Genomic DNA, 18,311 nt, shown 5'->3' on the forward strand with positions numbered 1-18,311 from the left:
TGGCAGTCATGGAGTGTGCAATTGTCCAAGAGTATGAGATTATATGTTATGATATGAAGGAGTAAAATGGTGCAATGGATCTGAGGACAGAAGAGCAAGGGTGTAACACACACATGCTGTCCAAGTGTCTGAATGAAAGTGGCCATATATGAAAGCTTAATAAGGAATGTTTTCAACAGTCGGATGTAGCCTTGATGTTTCCAGAGAAAGGATGGAAGAAGACCCACCAATAGTAACGTTTTCTCACTTGTTCTAAATTTTCAGTATTCCTTTTTATATGTTTATGTGGTGTTTAGAACAGTGGTTTCCTGATCTCAGTAGGGGATTCTAGGTCCTTTTGTAATGCAGATGACAGCTGATCCGTAGTCAAATTTGTTAATATCTTTGCTTTTAAAGAACTCATAATGTTATGTAAAGCTTACGCTTTTGTAGCGACTCCTTCTTTCCTCAGTACAGGTTATGTTGTGTCCCATATTCTGCATTGCCAGGTCTTAAAACTCTCTGTTCTCATGTACATATTTGTGTGTCTGAACGAGGCCACATATAGCAAATATAGCGGTTACACTGTGTAATACCATAAACAGTAGACTTCAATTGTCACCCCAGAACTGATGGAGAGCAAGGACCCTACATTCAGGGTTTATATTCAGCACCCTACATATCAGGTTTAATATGGACACTGTGGTCCATTTAATCAATTTAATTAATTATTACACTGGTATGGCTTCATTTTGTTTTCAGCAGTCATGGACTTCCTCATTAGACCTTCCTTAACAATCTAACAATCAAGATAATTCTGATTTTCTAAAATGTATTTGTGTGTTGCTTTGGACGTGATGGAACTTTTCATATCTGTATCCATCTGTCTATACCTTCTCAGAGTGATTAACTGGAGTCATTTTTATGTCCTTATGGAGTATGTATCTAAAATATTTAAAATCACACCAAGTGAGAGGAAATTGTTGGGTTTTTACAATTCGGTAAAATACTGGGTTTACGTTTCATCGTTTATCATTTATGTAATTATTCTGATAGGAATAAATTATTTGTACAGTTCAGTGTAAGTTTATATTGCTGCTCTACTTATGATTGAATTTAAGAATAAGAGAAAAGCCATTTAGTGCTGGATATTAAAAATGTAAAAACCCAAATATTCTTACAACAAGACAGACATTTGTTACTCCTCTTTTTTTTCGTCTAGTCAGTTTGCTACACTGTAATTTGTCAAATGTGTGGCAATATTGTAGGATTTTCCTCATGTGAAATACGTGAACTATATTCAAATTTTAGAGTGGCTGGAAGCAAGATAGTTTAACTGAATATAATCATTATCCTAAATGGTGTTGTGTAGTTAAATAAGTGCCAAGTATGAATGGAAGCTTCAAAGAGGCATACGTACTCAAAGCATGTATTGGAGAGGTACAGCCCACAAGGAGCCTGATCTTGGGGTCCTGGAAGTGCTGAAAATAACATGTGTTTATCAGTGTTGTTAGGAAAGATATGAGTATGGTGATTGTCAGCATTAGTGTTACCATATCAGGTTGGCAAGACCTACTGGGCTATTTCTGTTAGATTACTTTTACATGCTATGAAGATTTAAAGGTTCTGTAATTAATTTCATATTTTTAAAACTTTCCAGTATATTATAAATTCAGAACAAAATTCTTGATCTTGCAGTGCAAGAGAATCTATATGTGAGGGTATGTGGTATATGTAGGTATCACACACATGCACGTACTGTTTCTATTGTGTTTGGCTGTATTTCAAGAAAGCAAGCCTTCTGCTGGGGCTCTCTGGGGCATGTACTAACAGGCCTCCACACTCAGCACTGCAGCCTCTCTTTGTCTGCATGAACTGGTGTGCCAAGTGGTCTGATCAGATCACAGATCAGATGCACCTGGTCAGTTGGATATGCAAAGCAGAAGAGAAGCTATGACGGTTGCATTATAAACAGCTGCTGCTGCAAAGTAATTTAAGATGGGACCAGATCAGTCTCAGGTACAGTATATGAGAGCTGGCAGTCCATATCTAGTGCAAAGAGATTGTAAAATTACTCTTCTGCAGTGTGTTCTTCAGTGCCATAAACAGCTATATGGATGTTCTCTGAGGACAACTCATCTTTTCAGATGAGAGTGAAACAGGAAGGAAGGCAGAGTGTTACAGACTTGGAGCATATGCGAGCTGGGTGGTTAAAACCAGCTAGGATAGTTTCAACCACACATGAAAAGTTTTCTGCCCTTCATCAGTTTTCTCTCTGTCGCCTGATATGGGACTAATGGCATATTTAGTACCCCCATCTTCTGCTTTTTCTCTGGAGTTACTGGCTCTTTCCTTACTTGTTTCCCTCTAGTTATTTTCATTTGGAAGAAGAACAGTGCCTATGACAAGGGAGCAACAAATGAAGAGTCACCCGTATTAGCATAGGTGCTATTAAAATATAGTTTTATAATGTAAATACAGTATGATTCAAATATTTTTAATAATTGTTAACAAAAATTCTTGAAAATATACTTGTATACGTATGTGGAAGTAGGCCATTTTGGTAAAATAATTGAGTCATTTGGCACATTTGACACTTAGACCACTGTTGACTTATTCTTCGTCTTTTTTGAGATATTTTATTGGTTTAGGTGCTAGAAAGACCAGCAAAAGTGCAAGACATTTTCACATAGTTTAGCATTCATTTCACTAGCGTGGTGAGGTTTGCAATAAGTTTCTAATGGGAAAGAGTGAATTAAATAATGAAACTTAACTGGCATTTACTGCTTGGGATGTTCAATGCCACGTCAGCATAATAGTTAGCTTCACTGGAAAAAACTTGAGTGCCTACCACAGAAAATCAATTATGTAAGAGCACATTTGTATATAATTGCTTAGGGTGCTTATAAATTTTCTACATAACAGAAATATTTTATAATAGAGGTTGGTTATGGACTTGACCTCACAAAAATATTGCTTTTTTCTTTTTTTTTGGAAAGGCTGTTAATCTATTTTGCAACAAATTGCTTAACTTCTGAAACTATAAAATATCTAGAGGGCTTCCAATGGAAAGATGTAGAATAGTGTCGTTCATAAAAATAAGAAGTTCTGAATTTGTGTTCAGGTAGCTTCAGTCAAACTGATGAAAATACATACTGGGATTTTTTTTTTTCCATCTTTCCATTCTCCCTTGTTTTAACAAATTCCTGTGTAGGTAAAGGCTCATCTAGTAACCTAGGTATTTAATTTAATTTAATACATTTATACAGTGGGTAACTGGGTATACCAACTTGCAGTCCTCTCAGTAATAAATACTGTGAGAGATGCAATAAAGAATTTCCTAGTTACAACACACAACAATTAATTACTTGGGAATTTCTTCCTGTTCCAGGAGAGGTTTTTCTCAGTACTACTTTCACCAATCATATCTCCATAGTAGACACCATTTACATATCCTGCCATAGTACTTTGCTTCAGTTGTAGAAGTAAATAGCCAGCAGAGAGAGCACAAATTAATTTATGATTTGGAGTCCAAAAATATACTAATTAAACGGCTAACACATTGGTGATGCTCATTGTGGAAAGCAAATAACAGATGAGGAATGTGTTTCCATTCAGTGAGGGACCAGAAGGCAGGCAAAAGTGTCTGACCATTTGAAACATAAATGTTTTTCAACTTCTGCAAGCAAACTGTAGGTGAACTCTGACGAATTGAAACCATAAAATCACTGATTTACAAATGGCTCTGAAAAACAGGAATGATTTTTCACAAATTTCAAGTTCTGATAAGGAATCATGCTTATTTATTAGCACCATTTGTCCAAGAAGTAATTATATCATACTGCCTTTCCAGATTCAGAGCTGTGAGCTCAGAAGAAATTCACTGGCTTTCTAGACAGAAACTGGATTTACTACACAAAGCAGTTTTGCAAGAAGACTTTGTTAACAGCTGACTTCAAGAAAGTGCTGCTTGCTAAAAAGCTTACCTTCCTCTCTTTCAGTAACTGTTTGTAGCCACTGGCACCTAGAGACAGAAGTGTAATGAGGACATCTAAGGATGGAGACGCAGATGCTCTTCCTGAAAAAAAAAACCAAACAAACAAACAGATTAAATTGGCAAAAATAAATTTCATGTGAAAGAAAGCTGATCATCGAGTTTTCTACAGTTATTTCATAGGGATGAAATCAGTCCTTGAACTAGTTACCTGGATACATTTTGCTGATCTCCTGAATGAAGGACTCGCTGAAGCCAGCAATGATGGCACCACCTACTGGAACCATAAAATTTTTGTCCAAGCTCTGAACAAAAGCATCTATTCTGCCTACTCGAGCACCCTTTATCAAAAAGGAACAAAAAATATAAATCCACAGCATACATTAGGAAAAAGGAAACACATGATTGCATCATAATTATACAGCAATGTAACTGAAATAAATATAATTCCTGAAACTCTCTGATATTGTATTTGTGATAAAAAATCAAAAAACCACAGTATTACTTTTTCTTAGCGTTGCTCACTATTATTACCATTGTCTGCTTACATAGTACCTTACAAATTCCTATTTTGCTATGATTTAAAATATTGATTTTAGTTCCTGCAAGTCTAAGTGTAGCTTATTTTCAACAACAAACAAAAAGAAAATCCCTGGAATTTAATGGGAATTATACAGTTAAAACTGTACAACCCAAAACATTTCACAGATTCTCACAGTAAAGTGCTGAATGCCTTATAACTTCCTATAGCAGATTTCCCCACTTCCCAGAAAACAAAACGTCCTTATAGCTAGCCACTCAGATGTTCTTAAAGGCAAAAATGTAGATTCTGCAGCACATCTTCAATTTGAGTAATATGCTACTGGGAACTGTACAATTAAAAAGTATGCAGCATAACAGAACCTGAAAAGTATATTAAAGAACATATATATTAAAGTATACTAAAATATATACATATTAAAGTATATTAAAATATATTACATATTATACAAACTAAAACCAAGAAACACAAACAGAGTGAATAGCTATGGCAAAAAGCGTAAAAAAAGCCGATCCAACTAAAGCACAGTTATTATTCCTGTGTTTTAATAGCTTAGTGCATGGGAGATGGGAAGACACACTCAGAGTTTGTCAGCTTTTTGATGGGAAGATGAATGCCAGCAGCTATAATTTCATTTAATTTGACAGGAGACCACCAGAGGAAGCGCATGACAAATGAAATGGTCTCAAAAGCTCTTTCCTGTGATACTCTTGCAAGTTCTGTTCACACTGTGCTCAGCACGTACATATTCTTAAGTATTCATTAACAACTACTTCCACATAGACAGTACATTTTCTTTTACAGGAAATATATTTTTGTAAATAAATGTAAAACAAATCAGAGCTCAAATGTATACATTCGCATAACCAAAGAACAAACCAACCCCAAACAACCTATCAAGCCAAGAAAAAACACAGAAACCAACACAATAACAGTTCTATTTGTAGCTTTATAGTCTGAAAAGATCATCATCAGATACATTTCACGCAGTAAAACTCAGCAATTCCACAGCCCCCTTCATGTTAGAATTTCACCAAACTTGTGCAAATTAAATACAATAAACATGTATCAAGTACATTACAAATAAAGCATATGCCATTTTCTATTTCACATATCACTTCAAGTTTTGTCGAATTCCTTCAGTCTCTCAAGATTTAGAAATGCTAACACGACCTTCCTGTCATATATCAAGCTAGTCTGTGCCCAGTTAATAACAGAATGCTGCCTTAATTAGAAAAAAAATGACCAGCATATTTTAAATTCCTAATAGTTCAGGATCCCCTGGATCCTGTCAAAAAAAAAAATCCCCCTATTCTTTTGATATGGCCAACAGAGAGAAAAGAGAAATATTGAAGAAACAGTGCACGTACATTGCAATGAGCAAAAATGCAAGAATTCTAAGTTTCATGGCTGATCTTAGATATTAAGCAACCTCCTCTTCAAACTCCACAGCAACAGAAATTCAACGTTTTCAAACATACCATCGAACTTAACCCAGTTTACTCAGCCGTTCTCTGTGCCAACAATATTTTAACAGTGACAATATCTATAAAGTATTGCCATAGAATCTTGTACCTTCAATTGAAATCTGTAATTCACATTCTCTTGAAGGCTTAATCCCTATTCAGGCATGATCCGTTATTTTATTTTTAGTCAACAAGTTTAGGGAAGCTCATGAAGGACATTTTTCCATTATGGAAGACACTTGAACATAAACAAAACCTAAATAAATTTCGGTTTATTACATAAAAAGCACATAATAGAAATAACAAATGCTATTTTTAAGTTCTATTTCCCTCTGCTCCGCTTTCTCAGAAAATTGTTCAAATATCAGACACGCACGGGATTAGTCTCAAAGCTGTGAAACATCCCATAAAATTTGCTAGTGTTGTGTACAATCAGAGATTTACCTGTACTTGTTAAAACAATTATTATTTGAAATACACAGTTCCTACCTGCTGGATAAGATGCATACATTTTGAAGACTGAACTCCATATGCATTGTTGACAATATGGGGAATGTCATAACTAGCACAAATCACAGCCAGTTCCTCCAGTCTATAAGCATAAAATTGTAATTTAGAGAAGCATTGATAACTGTAACTCGTTACAAATCAGACCATTAAAAGACTGAAAGGTCTACAAGGAGGTCAGAATGAGAAAAGAAACTTTTTTGATTAGTATCTCAAGGTAGCACTTGTCACCTTAAGCTATAAAAGTTAAGAAGAAAATTCTGTTAGCTTTTACATATACTACAAGTTGTTGACCTGAGCTGAAATTTTTCATGTTTCACTGAAAGTTTTGCCTGGAACACAGTATATAGATCCCAAATCATTCTGCTTCAGATACAAGCAACTTTTATACTGCTTTTGATGATAACTAACAGAGCTTTAGCTATTCACACTTTATTTCATTTTCTTCTAATATTCAACCTGAAAATGGCCTAATGGAAGTTTCAAGATGTGTCTTGGGAATCAAAAGCATCATATAACAGCAAGTCTTTACATGCTCCTGTTTATTTCAAAGAACTAATATTTCAACCCTGACTGAAATCTCACTTGCGTATTTCAGATAAGCTGATTAACAGAAAAGATATTCTTCAAAGGAATGTAGAGCCTTAAAATGTCTGAATGTGGAAATCAACAAATTAGAACTTTAACTGTTTACTCAGAAATAAAGACAATTCTTCACTTGCCTTTAGAAATCCCTGAAATCACTGCGAGCTCAGCCTGGATTGATTCCTCAGTCAAACTAGGATTTATGTGGGTGCACAGGTCATTTTGGGTAACAGCCTTCAGCACTTTAAACATACACGTACTCAGTACCCTTTTTTAAGCACTCCAATCATGCTCTATTTTTTAAAAAACCTCTTGATTTCCCCCAAACTTCTGAATATATTTTAGAAATAAAATAGATTTGAAAAAATAAGGTAACAGACAATAATTTAAAGTGATGATAAAGGTAATATTATTTTTAAAATATCAGGAAACTCTAAACCTTCAATGCATTTTTACTCTATCTCCTTCTGTACAGCCTCTCACTGTAATTTACTGACATTCATATAATATGTGACAGAGTGTGAAAACATTTTCCAAGAGGTGACATTCCTTTGCATTCTATTTCTATTACATTGCCTAGTGTCGTTTTGTAACACAAAACTCAGCTGCAAACCTCAGATTAAATTTTCTAAACCTCAGTCCTTAGAAAAACATCATCATCACTGTGTTATCCCTAAAGAAATCACAAGTATTTAATGATTAGGAAACACCAGTAGTATAATGTATGTATTGATCTTCTACAGTCAAGATATTCAGCAGGAGCTGCATGTCCAATAATTTTCTACATCAACATTCTGAACTATGTAACATTAATGGAATACTTCAGGAAACATAATACTACACAGGGCAAAGTTTTTGCCTTCTGATCTGCTGGTCTTAATCAGACTCATTCCTCACCTTCCACAGAGACTCAAAGGAAAACAGATCCCCTTTTACAGGCTTCTTTTCAAGTGCAGGTAGAGAATTTCACCAAACTGGAAACATAGAGGGTGTACTGCTATGTATGTTTGCCTTTCTCACCTCCTGAGACTTAAAGGAGCAATAAGCTAGCTTCTACAAGTACTGAAAACAGAAAAGTCTCTTTACATTTCCTAAAATTATTTTATTGAACAATTAGATCCATATTACAATACAGGATGAGAGTGCTACAGTTTGAAAAGAATATGTGATTATGCAAGGGAAGCAAACAATGATGTACACCACTTGTCTGCTTCCAAGGCTTAAAATGAATCATTAAATGAGGCACTAGTCATATCAGAAAAATAAAGCATTAATGTAAGTTCGGCTACCACTTGAGTTCTTGAAAGTCATAAATAGGACTTAGAGAAATATTTTCCACCTTATTCTTTCCTTCTCTCCTGCTTGTGAAAGTTCATAAAAAAAGATAGCTTTGCTCTTTCTTCAATATTAATGAAAGTAACAAGATACAGGGTTCTGCTAAACTGAAAAAGACACTTTTTTTTCCTTTAGTTCTCTTAAATACGGTAGCTTTAGAGACAACTCACAGCAACATCAGGTAAAAGGCTGAGAACTGACGGCTCTCTGAGGAAGGGGGTTTATACACTAGCGAATTATTCCCATGAAGTTAAATAATACTTCAAAGGAAAGCTATAGGTACCCAGGCATAAAATTCTTACCCTGACCTTTTAACAATCCTAAGCCACTTAAAATTATAAAACACCACCACCACAACTAAACAAAGCCTTACAAATGCAAGATATTTAAAAACAGACATTTAAAATGGTACCCTCCAGAAATGCTGTACAGGATTTTCCTTCCTGTAGGAAGATGAATGTTATGGCCTTCAACAGTTGACAGTATCCTTTAAATAGAAAGTGCATTCAAATCCTCTATATCTGTGGTATATCATAACACAGTGCCACTACCTAATAATTCATCTCTTAGTTGCAGAGGACAAAACAATCGCATGTCAAAAAGAGGAGGCAGATAAGGAAAAGATTCATTTACCCAAGCTATAAAATAGACCATTCAATTTTGATAGCTGTGATTTAAGTTACCAAATAAATCCTCAAGTCAACTTCAAGCAATGTTCATAGGATTCTGACAAAATTATATGGTTTTAACTTCCCTCTAGCAACTGGGTTAACCTATGATAAATACTGGTTTTTTTAAAGGTAGGAAAACAGAGCGAAACGTATCTTTACTTGCCATGTTTCAGAGTCAGTCATGTTTCTTTCCAACACTTGCAAATACTCAACTAAATTTTCAAGATAACAAAGTAATTAACAAAAAAGCATGCACTGCAGAGGAACTCTAAGCATGTCTTGGCAATATTCTGATAAATTAAAAACAATTAAAGTGGAACAACTGAGACACTACATTTAAAACCATGTCAAAAAAGACATCTTACTAATATCTCATACTTCAGCGTACTACATACAAGCCCATAAAAATATACCTGTTCAATTGCAAAACCTAACGAATTTGCTTCTTGATACTCATTTTTGTAAGCAAATAGAGAAAGCAGGTTTTGCGAGTAACAATGGTGCTCATTTTGGACAAATGACTCAATACACCACGTGCTTTAGCCACCTCTGCTCCAACATGTCATTTTCAGATTGAGGAGTTTTTCAAATATTTCATAACTAAGCTACACATTGAAATAATGTCTCAGATACTCTATTTCCCATCCATAGCCATAATGTTCATCTCAGCTTCAGCTAGTGCTTGAACGACATCTTTGTAGCAACTACAGAAATTATGCATATGGACACATAATATTAGGAAAGAATGCAATGTATTTTAAGCTTCTTTTAATGGTGATTTAACAGCTGGAAATTATAAGAAGTCGCATCATGCAATCAGGCAGCAAATGCTCAAACCAAGGTAAGCTACAGCAGGGCAAATCATATGTTATACTCATACAGCACATCTGCCCTAGATGCTTCCAAGAGTTTCCTCGTATCAGTGTATCTTAATTAGCCCTATAAACATCAGTATAATAGAGGAGAAAGTAACTCAAGCAAAGATTTTAAATTTAGCTTTAGCTTTTTTTTTCTTTAACTGTATTAACAAACTAGGAAAATTCATCATTGGCTAGAGAAGAGTAGAAAAGGCAACAGTAATAGTAAAATGTGGCATTAGCTATGGAACTACATTTCCTGGACTATGTTTCTATGAAAGTCTACTTTTACTAATTCCATGAAATTATAAGGAAACCACTGCCAAAATGGCATTAATTTCACCGCAAGAGATCATCAACCTCAGTTAGACGACAGAAGGAAGACCTCCTGCATGATTCTCACATTTTTAATACACTTTTCTGAAAGCGGAACATTGTTTCAAGCTGCCATTTTCCTTAAGCAAGGGGATTAAAGTATCTTTACTAACTGTTGGCAGTAATTAAGCAATTTTAGGAAGATGGACATTCAAAACATGGAGGTTTGTTGTTTTTTTTTTCCCAGTAACAAATAACACACTTCATACAAAGACTACTCACCTATCAGGTACCCTTGGAGCAAAGCAAGACGTTGTAGAATGCACACAAAGAATATTTTCAGCACCAAGAGCCTTGACTTTAGCCTCCACTGCTTCGATGTCTGTCCGTAGCTCATCGCCTTCTAATACATTTTCTATCACCACAGGCTCAAAACCTGACCAAAAAAAGCAAGACCTGAATGTGTATCATCAAATCTCTGACTACTTGTGGGTTTTTAGTTCCAGTATAAATCTGAAAAATCTTCTGGCTTCTGTTGTTTTAACAGATTCTTTCAGACTTGGTTTAAGAACACAGATGCATAAACTGTTTTATTGTACAATGCTCATACAGCTAAAAACTACAATAATATTCTTGTTAAATACTGGACTCCACACAAAAGCTTACCTTACATTCTTTGCATGCAACAGCAACAGGTTTGAAGATTGTTTTCAAAACAGATTAACCTTTTCCCTCCCAATTAAAAAGTAAGTGTTTGAGTGTCATTCTTGTAAAACGACAGCACACTAAAACAGCCTCTCTAAAAAAGGGTGTCATTAGATGTGGCAATGCAATAATGATTATGAATTGGCTTTCATCATAAGCCTCTGCCTTATTCAATCTATAAACTTCCAAATTACTTTTTAAAAGATAAAAATGTCCACGTTTGACATAGACACCTCAGTTTGAAAGTGAACTTTGTCATATCATAAAATCTAATCTATTTCTCAAGTATTTTATTTTATTTTTCTAAGCTTCCAGTTTAAGTTTGTATTTAAGATGTAAAACAGCCGAACCTCATAAGGTTGTTTCTCAAGGACACGTATGAAAAACGCTTGAAAAAAAGAAGTTATCCCCTTCTTCTAAGTGCTGGAATGTTTCCAGTTTTGGAACAGGCTGCTCAGGAGGGATGTTGAAAACCAGAGAGGGTCCATCAGAGGGCTACCAAGATGGCTGCGGTATAGCACACAGTTCAGAAAGAAAGGCTGTAAGAGCTAGACTTTTCAAGCCTGAAGAGGCTAAGGAGAATATCTAATAGCAGCCCCCAACCATGTGACAGGGAATTACAAAGAGAAGAGAACCGAACTCTCCTTGGTAGTATATAGTAAGAGGCAACAGCAACAAATTTTGAGAGGTTCAGAATAAACAGCAAGAAAAACTTTTCTTCATTCAGAGGACAGCACAGCACTGGAACTGCTATCCAGAGAGGTTGTGGAATCTGCAGTCTCAAAGGTTGTCAAGATTCAGCTAGATGAAGGCATGGTCGACCTAACCTAGCGCTTAAAGAGTTTTCTTTCTTAAAGGGGGAAGCCTGTCATGGTAGTTGCTCGAATTTCTAGCTTATAAATAAATCAGAAAGGTTTTGTTTACAGAATAAACACTGGAAACCACATATTCCCTTCCCAAAACAGGTGTGGCATGGCAGCAACATCATGCCAGCTGAAGCAATTGTTACTTTCTTAAAAATCAGAGAGGTGTTCAGTTTACTGAATGAAAGTAAAGGAGAAGAGGAGGGGAAAAGGGAAAAAGCGATTTCCAAAGCAGTGTAACATGGCAGCAGTGATGTGAATTTTTCCATCATGGCTCAACACCACGCCTTAACACTGACACATAAGGCTCAAACTCTACAGAAGAACTGAGACTAGAATGATTTATTGAGATTGTTAGCCCTAGTCTGGTTTTCAATTAGTGAACTAGAAGACAGAGATTGCATTTAATAGATTGTTGTTACATATCTGATACCTGCATCTCTCTTACTTGTAGTTGATAATTCTTCTAATTAATTATGATAGCTATCTTAACTATTCAAAATATTAACAGATCAATTATATTTCCTCACAACCTTCTCCATTATAAATTTAATTTCCTGAGCTTGATGTTCTAAATTGAGCATAATATTCCAAAAACACTCCCACTTTTCTTATATACATGTTCTACCTGTTATGATCTGATTCCTTTTAAACACTTCTGCATCTTACCTGGACAGAATCCAGTCCCTGCTTCCAATTGTTTAGTCATTTTTATCTAATGAGTCTTTTATGCAAAAAAATAAATGTGTCCTAGGAACTAGGACCAAAATCTATGCCATCACCTGCAGATATGTGCACTGAGCTGGAAAATTATGGTCTCCCTTACTTGCCCTTTCTTTGATCCCATGCATCTGCTACAGGAGAGGAGAGCTTCAGCGGAGGGACAGACTTCTACCCTTAGCTTACTTATAGTCTGGTAACCAAGGAATTCTATTTGAGAGAAATGAAGGTTTGAACTAAGAAAGGCACCAAACTCATTTCCTGAGTGAGCTGGGTGACACCGCAAGATTAAAACCAAATAGGGCAGCTAACACTTCCCATGTTCTAAAAGAAAAGAATGTGCAAATCAGACAGCTTGTCACCTTCTGATCACAGTTCCTAGGACACATATGCTTTTTGCATAAATCTAAGAGAGAGATTTGAACCACGAGCCTTGGTTTTACATAATTCTTAGGACAGTAAACTAGGCATCTAACTCAGAGAGTGAACTGTAACTTCCTTAGTATCATGTTCCCTATTGACTACTTCATACACCTCCGTACCTCAGCATATGCCTACATTTTACAAGGCATTAAGAAGACAACTCATACGTGTGATTGCATGTTAGAAATCAGGAGCATAGAAACAAAACATTTAGAACTACTATGCATCAGGCCTTTTCCAGATCTTACTGCAAGCGTATCAATTGATCACTCTGCTAGTTTTATATCTGTTAGAAGAACACACTGCGTAATCCGTCAGCTCCTTCTTACCTGCAGTTATCATTGATTTAAAGCAAGACTTCTGGTCTATACGTGGCCAGATAATGTATTTGGCCTTTGGTCTCTTGTGTCGCAATGTTAAAAAACACAGAGTTAGACTCATGCCAGTTGCCATAGGAACCACAAAGCAATTGGTCACTGTCCGGACACCTGCACATAAAAAGCAAGTCAGACATTAACCTGAACGCATGACATGCCTGCACAAATGAGAGATACTTTCAGATTTACACCTACCAGCCAGCTTTATAATATCCAGAACTACTGAATTAGTGAGCTTGTTCAAAAGGCTAGACCCTGCAGCTTTAGGCTGGACTGCAGAAATATCACCTGACCTTCCAATTCCATGGATCAACCTAAACAAAAAAGGTTGAAAACATACATCAAGTTTTTTTCACATCCCGAAGCAATAATTTTTGCTGACTAAAAAGAATTTAATTTGATAAAGAATTATGGAAAATGCTGTATCCAATGCAACATCAATATTTGCCATAATGAATTCCACTACAACAAACTACATATATTTGTATGAAACTGTCATTTTTTAATTTTTTTTAACAGTAGATTAACAATGTTCCAGTATGCAAGTAAAAACTTTGAGAAGACCCATAGTGGCAACACCTTCAGCATCTGACAGGCTTCCTTTTAAGTGCACCTCAGCACTTCTTGATGTCTGTTGAATTAGCATTATAAACACTGACATGTTCAGACACACAACTCCAAGGAAAACAAAAATCAGTTGCCTATAGTGTACCATACCACAGGCACAGTGGTATTATACAGATACTCCCCTGACAAATGCTTCATCTCCATAGGGCAAAGAAATAACATATACTGTGACAAAATGTCCTGAAAAACAGCTAGGTTAATGTATCACTTTGCCCATCTTTTTCTACCTCTTCACTTCATCTACCTCATTCTACTATTCAATATTATGTATCATGCAATAGCATCTCTCTCTGCATTCTGTTTATAAATTATGTTTATAAAATGCGTTTATAAATGTTGGATATTATTTAGCACCTTTCAGGAGTGGAGGATCCTGAAATTGTTTACAAAATATAAGCTTACAGAACTAACTTTACCCATGGCTGAAACGCAACAGCTGCTCAAGTAAGCTAGTAACAATACACATCTATTTATGGCTTTAATTCTGTTTTTGTCTTGGGAATAAAGTAAAGCACAGTCTGATGAGTGTACAGAATTCAGAATTTCTTGAAGCATAGTTTTGCAGCTTTATTTTTTTTCCCTATTTCAAGCTATAGGTTGAAATCAACAATAGCTTGATAATTAATTGAAACTTGCACATAATCCTCACTCCATCAAAAATATTTTCTTCCCTCATTCCTGCTATTACGTTCTTAATAACTTTCTCATACTACTACTACTTCTGCACATACTTACTCCTTCCTAAGGAGCAATCCTCCCTAAGACTGGCCCTTAGAATTTATTAAACTGAAAGAAAAGACAGCTTGAGAATCATCTCCTGCTACCTCCACCACTCCCAACGTCACCTGTAAAACTTACTGCAGAAATAAGTGGAGCGGAGGATGCTTCTACGCCTTTCCTTGCTATTGCTGACACTCATAGGTGAAGGCAAGATGCCAGGTGACAGAGCTGCATCAGACCAAGCATCAGATCAGCACCCAGGCTCTCCCTGTCGAGAAGCTAGACATGCTTTCTCCAGCATTGTCAGAAAGCAATACTTCCTCGGATGCTCTCCCCAGCGTGACCCTCTACCTCCCTCACCACACATATCCTAGACTAGAGCGCAGTACAGAAAACAAAAAAAGCCAAATTGATGTATTACTGGCTTGCTTCATTGATTTTTCACAGTACTGTAGGGCTCATGAAAGCCACTAAACCTAAGTAATTCAACTTCCATATGATAAAGCTTACTAAATTTCTGGTCTTTAATATGCTTTTGTGTTAATCTTTTAAGGAGAAACACTCCAGGAAATTTCACTTTGTTTCATCCCTGTTAGATAAAGCATCACAGCAAGGTACTTGGCACAGAACTCTATGCAAAAAAAAAAAGTATATTCATAAATTAATGCAGAGCCTCTAGAATTCTAGCATCCAACATACCCATCAAGTGTCAGAAGGGCTACAAGCTATTAAAAGCTCTTATTGTCTTCACAGATCTCCTTACTTCATATAAAATCTATTATAGATGGACTGGGTTTTCATGTGCATATCAACTAATCACACTATAAAGTTACTAATGAATATAACAAAACACAAATAGCTATTCACTAGGAATGTTCCATACTTTACAACTACAATACACAGTAGTTTTTAGTAATATACAGATAAAAACCTGGCCAGTGTTAAAAAAGGCAAGTAATGCATGGATTATTTTAAAACAGGAAGATTGCTGCTTCCCTTGCAGGCAGTCAATTCAACATCTTAAGCTTCTACCAGTTCAGCATACAGGACATAATCCTGACAAAACATTTTTGTTTCATTCAAGACTTTCCAATGCGTTATTAATGAAAATTCAATACAGAAAATTTATCAATTCAATATCTTGTTATATTTTCTCAAATGTTATCAAGGTGTCAGATAACAAGACACGACAAAATATGCCATTTGAAAGCATTAATAATAAATCTAAATAATCCAAATTGCCAATAATTTGTACCTGTAATGCCTTCGGGCAACAAGTCCTGACGCCACTCTTCCTTCTCTCTCACCCACACCACAGTTGCCCAGGAAGTTATTGCTATCCATTATAGCAAGTTCATGAAGAAACAGTTCAATGGTGCTTTCATCCCATCCATCTTCAGGACATTTTCCCTTAATAATAATAATATAAAGGTAACTATGAAACTTGGAAACTAAAAATGACCAAAACTTTATGCAACTTGTTTGATTACCCTTCTTTCCCATGCTGAACAGGTTGGTATTTTCATTACGCTGTTTTATATTATCTAATGTTATGAACCCATATTCAGAGAAAAGTTAAATAATGATTTTTCCATATATTATGTGCATACCCTGACATTAAAATAGTCAAGATACAAGATATTTTTCACTTTCAAGTGTTCTTTAAGGTACACACAAAACCACTGCACCACATGTTAATTACTCCCTAGAAGACTATAGATTATTTGATGTATTCTCTAGACAAGAATCTACTACTACAGGAATTCAACAGAGAAAACTGGATAAAAGTAAGATAATTGGGTATTATAGAACCAAAAATATTAATTATGAGAAGAAGGGAAATATAGTTTCACTTGTAACACATCTTCCTATCTGGATGTTTTCCTTCTCAGTTATTATCTAATAGGCAAGGAAACTACTTACAGAATATAACATGTCAAAACCTGCAACCAGAGACGTGCTCTTTCTTGTGCTCTTTAATGCGTTAAGAACTGCACTCGTCTGCAGAGAAGATCCTCAGAGGAGAGGCACCCACAAACCCATAAAGTATTACCATAGCAGCTCAACAGTCCAGAGGCTTTTTTTACATGTCCCAATAACAGTAAAATGAATTCAGTAAAACTAATCCATTTCTTAAGCGTGGTATGAACGTTCAGTGTGAAACAGTGGATGATGTGACTAAGGATGTTCCAAGAACTGAAACATTTGAGAATTCATTGATAATAATTTTGTACATACATTGTTCTGGCACCTTGCAAGTATCACTTTTTACCTCATTTAACAATATGTTAGTATCTTATTGTTTTAAAACAGTAACTGTTTGTTTGCTGGGCCTTTCTCAGCAACCTTTTTTACTCCCAGATGTGGCCTTTCATCCTGGGGCTCCGTAAGGTCTCTGCCGCTACGGCGAAGCGAGCCCAGCTCTCCCGAACTGTGCCCGACACCGTGGGCGCGCCGTGCCCCTGCCCACCGGCACGGCGGGTTAAAGAGGGCCGGAAAACGAGCGTGGGAGCTGCTGGGGCTGAACGGCCCGGGACCCCGCGGGGCCCGGCAGGCCTGGCTGCGCGGGGGCGCGCCGGCCGTGCCCGAGCCGGACGGAGAACGGCGGGAGGCGGATCCCTCGCGGGGCCCCGGGCCGGACCCCCGCCCAGGGGCGGCTCAGGGCTGCTCTCCCGCACTGCCGCCTGCGCCGCTTGGCTCCAGGGTGTCGGTGTCCCGAACGCCGCCTGGAGGGGGGCGGCCTGGCGGGGCGGCCCCGGTTACCTGCTCCAGCAGCGCCCGCAGGCGCAGCTCGTGCGCGCGGCGGCCCTGCGCCCCCTGGCGCACGTAGGACGCCGTCACCAGCCGCTCACTGCAGCCGAAGTTCTCCGCGTTCATGGCCGAGGGGCGGGCGGCGACCCCGCGGGTGGCAGCGCGGGCTCCTGCCACCGCTCCCCCTCAGCGCCGGAGCCGCGCTGCGCTGCCTGCGGGGCCGCCGAACGGGCCACCCGCCAGCTCCTCGGTTCCCGCCGGACAGGGACGGGTGGGGGTGTTGCGCATGCGCCGCCGAGAGGCGCCGGGGCCCCTCCCCTCACGGAGGCTGGGCCGCGCCCGCCCCGCCGCGGGCTCCCGCGGTGAGGGAACGCGCTCTCACGGGCCGTCGCCGTCCGGCGCAGGCAGCGGGAGGTCCGGCCTGTGGGAGGAGCGCTGGGCCGCCCCCTGCTAGAGGTACCGAGGCTGCGAGGGCCCTCGACGGCCTTCGCCCGGAGCCGCCGTTGGGTGCCTCCATGTTCCGCGGTCGGGGTCGGCCCTCTGCCAGCGCGGGCTCCCGCAGCCGGCGGCGGCCCGCCGTGAGGTGAGGGGGGGGAAGCCCACCAGAAACTAGACCTCTTGTCCGTGAAGAGCCCGTTCCTGCGTTGTTTTTTCCCTCCCCCCGAAGTTTAGCATCAGGCTGTTGAGAACAGGCACGTAACGCCGGTCCAGGTTCCTGTCAGGGTAAGAGCCTTTCGCTCCTCACGAGGTTTCTGTGAGCAGAGGTGGTTGTGTAACTGTCCGCAGGGAATAACAGCGATCTGCTCGCATGGTGCAACTGCAGCCCGGCCTACCTGCCAGGGCTGTGGAGGCAAGGCGAAAAATTGCATTACAGG

General features: G+C 38.3%; 2 protein-coding genes across 5 annotated transcripts in view; one reads left to right on the forward strand and one right to left on the reverse strand.

Annotated features, from left to right (window-relative positions):
• The window catches only part of SEPSECS (Sep (O-phosphoserine) tRNA:Sec (selenocysteine) tRNA synthase), a 29,033-nt gene extending 11,338 nt beyond the window's left edge, over window positions 1–17,695 (reverse strand). The window contains exons 1-8 of one of the 3 annotated variants that reach the window (XM_068404051.1): window positions 17,449–17,695; window positions 15,941–16,095; window positions 13,534–13,652; window positions 13,291–13,449; window positions 10,533–10,686; window positions 6,470–6,572; window positions 4,185–4,314; window positions 3,966–4,057 (exon numbers count right to left, since the gene is read on the reverse strand). In XM_068404051.1, coding sequence (XP_068260152.1) covers window positions 3,966–4,057; window positions 4,185–4,314; window positions 6,470–6,572; window positions 10,533–10,686; window positions 13,291–13,449; window positions 13,534–13,652; window positions 15,941–16,095; window positions 17,449–17,562 — 1,026 coding nt within the window. In that variant the 5' untranslated portion in view covers window positions 17,563–17,695. The remainder of the gene's footprint in view (window positions 1–3,965; window positions 4,058–4,184; window positions 4,315–6,469; window positions 6,573–10,532; window positions 10,687–13,290; window positions 13,450–13,533; window positions 13,653–15,940; window positions 16,096–17,448) is intronic. The other 2 variants (XM_068404052.1, XM_068404053.1) reach the window with 2 other exon arrangements.
• Window positions 17,696–17,780: 85 nt separating this feature from the next.
• The window catches only part of LOC137664733 (phosphatidylinositol 4-kinase type 2-beta), a 45,884-nt gene continuing 45,353 nt past the window's right edge, over window positions 17,781–18,311 (forward strand). Inside the window, exon 1 of one of the 2 annotated variants that reach the window (XM_068403129.1) lies at window positions 17,781–18,159. The gene's annotated coding sequence lies outside the window, so the exon portion shown is untranslated. The remainder of the gene's footprint in view (window positions 18,160–18,311) is intronic. The other variant, XM_068403131.1, reaches the window with a different exon arrangement.

The sequence above is a fragment of the Nyctibius grandis genome, chromosome 6, assembly GCF_013368605.1.
Source record: "Nyctibius grandis isolate bNycGra1 chromosome 6, bNycGra1.pri, whole genome shotgun sequence".
NCBI lineage: Eukaryota > Metazoa > Chordata > Aves > Nyctibiiformes > Nyctibiidae > Nyctibius > Nyctibius grandis.